General features: G+C 41.9%; 1 protein-coding gene across 1 annotated transcript in view; it reads right to left on the bottom strand.

Annotated features, from left to right (window-relative positions):
• Positions 1 to 9,796, bottom strand: part of MELK (maternal embryonic leucine zipper kinase) — a 78,936-nt gene that overhangs the window by 38,931 nt on the left and 30,209 nt on the right. Inside the window, exons 9-10 of the mRNA XM_019663273.1 lie at positions 3,367 to 3,435; positions 1,229 to 1,327 (exon numbers count right to left, since the gene is read on the bottom strand). Of these exons, the coding sequence (XP_019518818.1) occupies positions 1,229 to 1,327; positions 3,367 to 3,435 (168 nt within the window). The remainder of the gene's footprint in view (positions 1 to 1,228; positions 1,328 to 3,366; positions 3,436 to 9,796) is intronic.

Below are 9,796 nucleotides of genomic sequence, written 5' to 3'. Positions count from 1 at the left end.
AGCAGCCAGCGTGAGCGGCCGTCCAGAAGCTGGCAACTGATCTGCCTCACCCGGGAAGAGCGCAATGATGGTGCCAACTTGGGCCAGTGAAGCAACGTCCTCCACAGACTGAAGAACAAAGGGACGGCAACTTGTCTGTTCCCATCCCCCAATTCACCAATAAAAATCTTACCAAAAAAAAAAAATAATAATAATGTTGCAACAACTATGTATAGTGCCACTATAGACTAATGGGGGTGTGGGGGCCCAGGGCCTCCCAGGGTCAGGAAATGTTTACAAGCTTTGGAGACTGGCAGCCCTGACTCCTCCAGGCCTAGGTGGGACTGCAAGGAAAACAACTTGTTTATGTGAGTTGCTCTTAGTGCGCATGTGTGCTGGCACCATGACACTATTGTTATTGTGTTATAAAAAAACCCAGCTCTGCTTAACAAGGTTGCAGTTCTGAGTTCTGCCTCTGCTGCTGTTCTCCATTTGCTGAATAAAGTGTGGCTGCATTCATGTCAAAGACTGCAAGTTTTTTTGCCATTTGGGTACCTCACCACCCGAAACTATCCTTAGCCGAACAACTCAGACCCAACAGGAGGGATGACGTCATAAATTATATAACTGTCTAACCACTATGCTATACACCTGAAACTAATATAAAATAATATTGAATGGCAACTGTAATTGAAAAATAGTGTGTTTGTGATGAAATGTAATAGGTTTACTACTGTTATTTTTAAATGAATCAATAAACAAATATTAAGAGCATAAAGGGGTCTTCAGACTTGTAAGTCTGAGAACAACTGTAGCCTCATAACTACTCTGGGAAGTAGACAGAGCTAGTTTAACCTACTTTTTACAGATGAATAAATAGGTTTGGCGAAGTTAAGTAACTTGCTCATGATTCCCAAAACACTGTTCTGGGAATGTGTTCCTGACTACACATCAAAAACGCCTGGGTACTTTTAAAACAGCCATTAATTGTTCTGGGGTGAGGCACAGGCATTTTTTCAAAGGTCCCGGTGATTCTCTTACACTGCCCAGGTTAAGAACCCCTTTCCTAGAGATAAACAGGTCAATGTATAATCAGGTTACAAGTTTCCCAAACACCCATCTGACAAATAAGTCTATAAAGAACATTTTCTTTTACATTTAGACTACATCAGTGTAGGCTCTGAACCCACACAAAGATCACACAATTTTTCTTTTTTTTTTAATTTCTATTGGATTTCATTTTACTTACAGGATTCTTACTTTGCCACTCGACAGGACAGTTGTAATCTTGCATGATCCAGGGATGGCTCAGAAGATGTTTCACAGAAATCCGTTTCTTTGGGTCCACCTAGTGGCCATTGAGAAGTAGGTAGAGATTAACATTCCAAATAAAGGACACAGAACTCAAAATTCATCAGAACAGATGGAAACTTTATCATCACAAAAATGCTGTCCAAGACCTTAAAATGGCCTTGGAATAAGTGCTTTTAAAAAGGCAATAGAGGCAAGAAAACTATAGCAACCAACACAGGCTTAGGAGATAAATGCTTAACAAACATGAACTTCATTGGTATGGACATTATTCATGAAGTTCAGTCAATCTATTGTATGATGTAATAGTCTTTTGCTGGAAAACCTATTCACAGGAAATATTCACCAATTTAATATTCAAGCAGCCACAATGCAGGGCATTCATACTGAATATGCAATCTCTACCTCCCCATGAGGTTACCATCACATAGGACAAGTTGAAAAGCACACCTTTCTTTTCCATTTGTAATTTTCAAATGTGACGAGGGGAAAATTAATCAACAAAGATTAATTTTTTGGCGTTTACAAGAAAGGATGAGGTGTTTTCAATCTCACAGAGATTTGGTGGTCTGGCCCTACTTAATCAAGGTGGGTGAGCCTGAGGTGAATTTTGAATAAAAAGTGGAGATGGCTTAATAGATAGAAAAACTGGGAGATATTCTGAATATATAATAATGAAAAAAACTGCACTAATAGGGTACTCATATTTTCAGTGTTTCCTATTAACTTCATTTTATCCTCCTAACACTACCTAGCAGTGAGGCCAGGCCGGGCATCCCCATTTTATAGATCAGAACTAAGGTAGGTGACATGCATACTGATTAAAAGGGTGGATGCCTAGACCTCAGCATTCCTGTCTTTCACTCTCATAGGCCATTCTGCTAAATCTGTGTGTCCCAGCAACATCAGCTTGTTAGAAATGCAAATTCTTGGGCTGGCCGAGTGGCGCATTGGTTAAGAGCCGGCTTGCGACACCAGAGGGCCCCAGTTTGGATCCCACATATAAGGGCCAGTGACACTGCCCTCTATAGCTAAAGATGCTAAACAACAGCTCGGCCTGGAGCTGGGCTGCCATGAGTCGCCGGCAACGGCATAGGCTGCAGCCCCTGCTGCAGTGGGTTGCCATGGGCTACCGTGTGTAGCCAGCAACCAGCGTGAGCAGCCTGCAGCCGCCCTGAGCGGCCATCCAGAAGCCGGCGACTGATCTGCCTCGCCCAGGAAGAGCGCAATGACGGTGCCAACTTGGGCCAATGAAGCAACGTCCTCCACAACTAGACTGAAGAACAAAAGGACAGCAACTTGTCTGTTCTCCTTCCCCCAATTCCCCAGCGCTATCCCCATCCCCCAATTCCCCAATAAAAATCTTTAAAAAAAAAAAAAAAAGCAAATTCTTAGTCTTGCCCCAGATCTAATGAATCAGACACCCTCAGGGTGGAGCCAGCAATCTGTGTTTTATTTATTTATTATTATTATTTTTTTTTAGCTGAGCCATCCTGCTACCTGTTGGCAGCTCAGCAGCTGCTCAGCTCGGGCCGGGACTCGAACCGCTGTTGCTCAGAGCTCAACCCCTTGAGCGAGCTCTTAACCAACTGAGCCACTCGGCCGGCCCAGCAATCTGTGTTTTAACAAGCCCACCTGCCAACTGCAATGCATGCTCAAGTTTAAGAACCACTACATTAGATCATGGGGCCCCTTCAATTGTATGTTAGCTCATTCAAGCATTTATTCAGTATCTACTGCATATCTAATGTACAAGATTGGCAGCAAGAAAACAGAAGATAGTGGAGCAAAAGCTGGTTAGAGAAAACAGACAATGCTGAAGAAAAAGAAGGAAAAACCATTATCAACAAAGACATACAGTAGAGGTCGAAAAGAAAATGCATTTTCAACAGAATTAAGAACGCATCTAGTAGAGAATATTTTCATGGTAGACATAATGAATGCGATTTTTTAAAACTAATAGATAAATGGTGCTGTCCTCCAAATGTAGCAGCACCACAGACATCCTAAAGTTGGATCAATCAATTGCAATAGACTTCTATTATTTAAAAATCCTAAATAAATAACAAAGTTTACCTGTAGCATTTGTTGAAGAAGCAGAATGCTACTGGGAGAGAGCCACTTAGGAACCTCATATTTCCCTCTCTACAAAAAAAACAGAGAAAATAGTTAAGAGATTTAGGTTCAATCAGCCTTGACACATATTTCAAAGCCAACAACATACTGGAGGTTTAATTCCAAGCTTGAAGACTTTACCCAACTATAAAATTTTATAGTTGAACATTATTAATAACATAAGAAATCCATTTCTTGCCTTAAAGAAAAAAAAAACAGTAAATTAAATACTATTGTCACCTCTAAATTATCATATCAGAGGACTAGAGTATAGAGACTGTAACAGTGGAAAACATAAAGGTTATAGGGCTTTGGAATCTGCAGTATGCCCCGTAGTCGATTTTGCATTGCTAAAGGAAATTTGAGTTTATAATCTTGGAACAATTATCAATTGACAAAATGACGTGGCAGAAAAGCATATGTGGTGGCAGGTCACACAGGCTGTGCTTATTAAAAACAGGTCGCGTATCATCCACAAGGCAGAATTCATAGTCATTGAGGGAAACTGATAAAAGCCACCGTCTAAGTCAGGTATCTCTTTTGGGAATAGAAGATACTCAGGAGACAAATGTTTATAACTGGTATGCTCAGAAATTAGTCACCAAGTCATCAACCGAAAACAAGACCAGAGGCTTGCTAAGCACTAATACGTGACAGAATACCTCTATACAACCTGCCATACACCCCTTTCCCAAGTCAGAGGAAATGATATAATCATGTCTCCTAGCAGAGAACAAATTATTTAATGATGCCAGGATAACAGGTCAATTATTTGAGAAAAATTAAGATTGAACTGTAATTCACAGTCTACACCAAAATTAATTCCACCCAGATTAAAGAGTTAAATGCAAATACAAAACCAAAGGGTACCTAAAGAAAGCATGTCTTTCTAGACAGGACAGCAAAACCCAAAACTAGGATCTAACAGATGACAAAATAAAAAGCTGACATTTCTGTAGAGCAAAACACCACTAACGGGCCGGCCAAGTGGCTCAATTGGTTAAAAGCGCAAGCTCTGTGCAACAGGGTTGCGGCTTTGATTCCCGCATGGGCCCGTGAGCTGTGCCCGAGCTGAGCTGTCACTGAGCTGCCAACAGGTGGCAGGATGGCTCAGCTGGTGAGAGCACGTGCTCCTAACAACAAGGTTACCGGTTGGACTCCCGCATGGGATGGTGAGCTATGCCCACCCACAACTAAGATTGAACACGGCACCTTGAGCTGAGCTGCCCTGAGCTGCCGATTGGCAGCCAGATGGCGACTGGACTTGGAGCTCAGCTAGCTGCGCCCTCCACAACTAAGATTGAAGGACAACAACTTGGCTGTTCCTCTCCCCCAATTCCCCAATAAAATCTTTAAAAAGAAAAAAAAAACAGAAACAAAAAAAACCCCAACACTAACAACATTAACAAGTTGAGGGAGGAAAAAAACATTTCTGCCTAAATGGCAAAAGATTAATACACTCCATCACATAAAAAGCTCTCACAAATCATTAAGATTTCACCACCACCAAACCTGTTCTCTCCACATTTCCTCCCATCTCAGCAAATGGCAATTGCATTACCAGTTGCTTAGGACAAAAAACCTTAGTCATCTTTACATCCAATCTATCAGCAAAACCCATTGGTTCTATGTTCAAAACATATCCAGAATCCCCTGTCACCATCTCCACACCACTAGCATCTCTCACCTGTCACACTGCAAGAGGCTCCCCTCACTGGTCTTCCTATTCCACCACTGTTCCCCACAGTCTAGTCTCCACTTACCACCACCAAGGTTCTTTTAAAACACTGGGACAGGTTATGTCACTTCTCTACTCAGAACTCTCCAATGGCTCCCCATCTTGCTCAGAACGAAATCCAATTCCTTACTCTGCTCTAAGGCCCTGCAAGGTCTGTGTCCCCACATCCACCGCACTCTGCTACCTCTCAAACTCACCTCCTAACTCTCCTCCTCATTCACCAAACTACAGTCACATGTCAGACACAGTTCCTGCCTTAGGGCCTTTGCACTCTGTTCCCTCCACCTATAATGCATTCCCCAAATACCAGCTGAGCTTGTGCCTTCATCTTCTTCCAGTCTCTAGTAGCAGTGAGGCGGCCCCTGACCACCCACCCCATCATTCTCTGCCTCCCATTCATGCCTACTTTTCTTTTCAGTCCTTATCCCCACTTGTATTACATATTTATTTATTTTCTGCCTCACTACATTAGAATATAAGCTCCTTAATCACGGATTTTGTCTGTGCTGCTTACCTAGAACACTGTCAAGCACTAGCATATAGAAGGTGCTCAATTAATATTGGTTTAATAAATAAATGGGATAAAAAGTATATATTCCAAAAGAAAATAGGCAAAGAATATTTACAGGTAATTGCCCAAACAAGAACTTTTCAATAGCCAAAAAACATGAAACGTGTTCAACCTAGTAAAAAAAATAATAATAATTTAAACAAAAATATGATACAATCTGTTGTCTATCAAACTGACAAAACTTAAAAAAAAATCACTCAGTATTAGTAAGAATTCAGGGACAAGAGTGCCTATATATAAAACTAGAGAGTATAAACTTTCCTGAAGAGTGATTTGGAAATAAGTATAAAAGGCATTCAAAATTGCATATCCTTGATCCACAATTTCACTTCCAGCAATTTATCCCAAGCAGATAATTTATGAGCATACAAAAATTTGTGAGCAGTAACATTCAGCACAGAATTGTTTATAGTAACTTTGGGAACTAAGGAACACGGTCTCCTATGGCAAACTTTGGAGGGTCCCCAAAACTAATAAAAGACCAAACTAACTGAATAAAGACCCTGGGTTAGAAATATAACATAGGTCCAGGGAGAAAAGGGCAATCACAAAAAAAAAAAAAAAAAGGCAATGGTAATTGAACAAAGCTAGAAGGGTGGAGGCCAGTAGGCGGAGAAGCCATTGACCAGCACCAGCATTGGGGTTCTCTGCTCTTGTAAACTGTCTAGGACATAATTCTTATCAGAAATCAGTCCAGCTTAAAGGTGAGGGGAGAAACAGACAGATATGGATTCTGATTATATTAAAGAAATATAGTTCCAAAGAAGCCTTATCAAGCAATGAATTTAAATAGAAGTGCTAAGGTCCAAACAGTTCAACGGCTGACTCAGCCTCTCTGATGAAAGCAGACTGGCTGACCTACAAACTATTTCCTAGGAAGAGCAAGAGCTTTCATTTTACAAATAACATTTAATATTATTAAATTTTTCATTCTCCTTTGTCTAAAATCCCCACTATTACCTAGAGAGCCCACTCTTATTTACACCATGCCAGGGCACCTTAACACTTGCCAGTATCAGAAACTGACAGTTTGTTTCTAAGTTATAATGATGAAGCCTCTAATTCATTTCTCCTTCCTGTCCCTCACCCATGGCCAACTGAACCCCAAGCTGATGGCTCAGTGCTACCTGGGCTCCAGGCCTTTCCCAAGGAAGGGGGCATTTTTAAATGCTTTAGCCAACTCTCTGGGACTCAGCAGTGAGTTACAGCTGCCCTGTCCAGACCTAGTTGGCCCCACTCTATCTGAGCTTTTCCTTATTCCTGAGACCAAGGCTTCTCATGACTCAGATCCTAAGTACCTGACTTGCTCTCTTTCTTGGCAAACTGACTATGTGTCTCGTACCTCAGAGATTTTTACCTTGCTCTTGCCAGGGACCCACAGAAAACAGAAACCAGCCTAGGGTAAGGACTCTCCTATCTGCTTACACTAATTAAAAATGGTAATGATCTACTTGAATCTCCAATCACAACCTGCTCCTGGAGTATCCTGTCATGCTTCACTCACTGGTCAGAACCCCCACGTACTCCAGTGGGTCTTCCCTCATGCTGATTGTATGCAGAGCCATTTGCTGCTTACTCTCTGGATACCATCTGCACTGGATTGAATAGTAACCCTCCAAAATTCATGTCCACCCAGAACCTGTGAATGCATCCTTGTTTGGAAACAGGGTCTTTTACAGAGGTAAACAAGTTGAGGTCACACTGGGTTAGGGTGGGCCCTAAATTTAAATTTAATATGACTGGTGTTCTTATGTGAAGAAGGAAATTTAGGCACAGTGACACAAACACACAGGGGAGAAGGCCACGTAAAGATAGGCAGAGACTGGAGTGATGCAACTACAAGCCAAGGAATGCGAAGGATACCTCGCAGACACCAGAAGCCGGAAAGAGACAAAGAAGGGTTCTCCTCTCGGCCCTTCCGAGAGAGCATGGCTCTGCCGACACCTTGCTTTGGACCTCTAGCCTCCAGAACTGTGAGAGGATAAACATCTGTTATTTTAAGCCACCCCTTGTAGCACTTTGTGACAACAACCTAGGAAATAAATATACCATCATAAGGGTTTAATTTCCTCAAATAACCTCTCTCCTATCAGCGCCTGCCCACCCTGAGGATAAGCCTGGTTCCAGGTCCTAGCCCTTTCCAGTCTGCTCTAACGCACAGCTAGCCAACAGGCCCATAACCAGACCTATGATAATTAAAGACATGTTATGCTTTTAAATCCAGAAACTACCATCCAAAACAAAAGTATCCTTAACTAAAAGTAGCAGAATTCTATAGAAAGCAGATTAAAAATAAATATCCAGACCAAAGTACTGAATAAGAGCTCCATCACACTGATTCCAAGTTCCTCTCTGCCTCTTTTTACCACCCCTTTTCTCATCCCATCATGAATTCCTGAAGTATCCTTTCCTAGATCCCTGAGCTGTGCTGTAAGCTAGCACCACAGAAGCAATCCTATCTAGAAAGCGGCAGAGAGAATAGTGAGTACTTGGCACTGGAAACAGCGATGGATTGCAGTCATACATTATTTGTGAATCCAAGTTCTGCCTCTTACTAACTCCTTGAACTTGTACGAGTTATTTAATATCTCTAACCCTGTCCTAAGAGAGTAGGCTCTAGAAACAAACTGCCTAGATTCAAATCCAGGATCTACCACTTACTAGCTGTGTAGATGAGGTATTTAATCTTGCTGCACCTTGGTTTCCTCATCCGTAAAAAGGAGTATAATAATAGTACCTACTCCATAAATTCTTGCTAGGATTCAATGACCTAATACATATAAAACACTTAGCACAGTGCCAGGCACACAGTAAGAACTCAATATATGTTAGTTTTTACTACCACTGTTGCATCTGTTACTGCTACTATTACTACTGCTACTACTGTTATTATCTGTAAAAACAAGTGATAACACATATAGGTTTACAAAAGGAATAAAAGAGAATGCATCTGAAAGCACTCAATACAATGCCGTCTGTGCACATAAGAGATAATAAATGTTTGTTTGATATGAAATAAATAGGAGCAGAAGATTGGGATACTCCAAACAGTGGTGGACCAAAGATGGGCATGTTGGCCCAAAGCCGTGCATGCCACAGTGCTAAAATACTCAGCATAGCGAAAGGCTAAAGTCACTCTGAGGAACGCCACATGCCCTTCCAGTGGAGCTTTGCCCCATTGCAGCTGCCTCAGGATATCAGGATTGCCTGGTAAGGAGCACATCAGTTAGTCAAGTCCTGCTCACATCACCTCCGGAAATGTACCCACCCACTCTCCGTGGACAGAACAGCTATGTAGAGTACCATCCACACATAAGTCATGAGGCCCGTCACCCATCTGCACAACCTGACATGCTCAGCTTTGTTTTCTGCACTGAAACACTGGCAGAAATAAAGTCCAGAGGGGAGTTCAGCTGCCAGGCTTAACCCAACCTCTTATTTATACACATATTTATACTATAAACCACACAGGACACTTGTACAAAATATTTTGTCCTGGGCAATAGGCAGGGATTATTAACTACATTTACACAAATGAGGAAACTACATCTCCTCCAGGGAAATCAAATACTTGTTCAATATCATAAGGCACTGGTTCTCAACCAGGGGTGGTTTTGTCCCCCAGGGGACATCAGGCAGTGTCTGGAGACATTTTTGCTTGTCATGACTTGGGGGCTACTATGGGCATCTAATTGGTAAAGGCCAGGGATATTGCTAAACACCCTACAATGTACAGGAAGCCCCCCACAACAAAGGTTTAGCAGTCCAAAATGTCTGTAGCGCCAAAGTTGAGAAACATTGTTTCAGAGCAAAAAAGGGTGTAAAGGAAGGACTAGAAGGGAGATACAGTACTTTTTCTACTGTAATGTGCTGGAAGGCCTAAGGAAGTAGAGAGGGAGAGAGGCTCCTTATTCAAATACTGAACGCATATATCTAAGGATCAAACAGAAAGGATCTTGAAAGGACCAATTCTGCTGAGGAAGAACATCTCCACAAAAGGCCCCGTGTCCAGCCAGGGCTCTCTTTTCTTAACCCTGGTTTCTGCTAAGTCTTTGGAGAATTTTTGTTTAAGAGATGATTAC

Source organism: Hipposideros armiger, unplaced genomic scaffold, assembly GCF_001890085.2.
Source record: "Hipposideros armiger isolate ML-2016 unplaced genomic scaffold, ASM189008v1 scaffold_388, whole genome shotgun sequence".
In the NCBI taxonomy this organism is placed as follows: Eukaryota; Metazoa; Chordata; class Mammalia; order Chiroptera; family Hipposideridae; genus Hipposideros; species Hipposideros armiger.
Note: the sequence above shows the minus strand (reverse complement) of the source record. Positions and strands in the feature narration are given on the sequence as shown.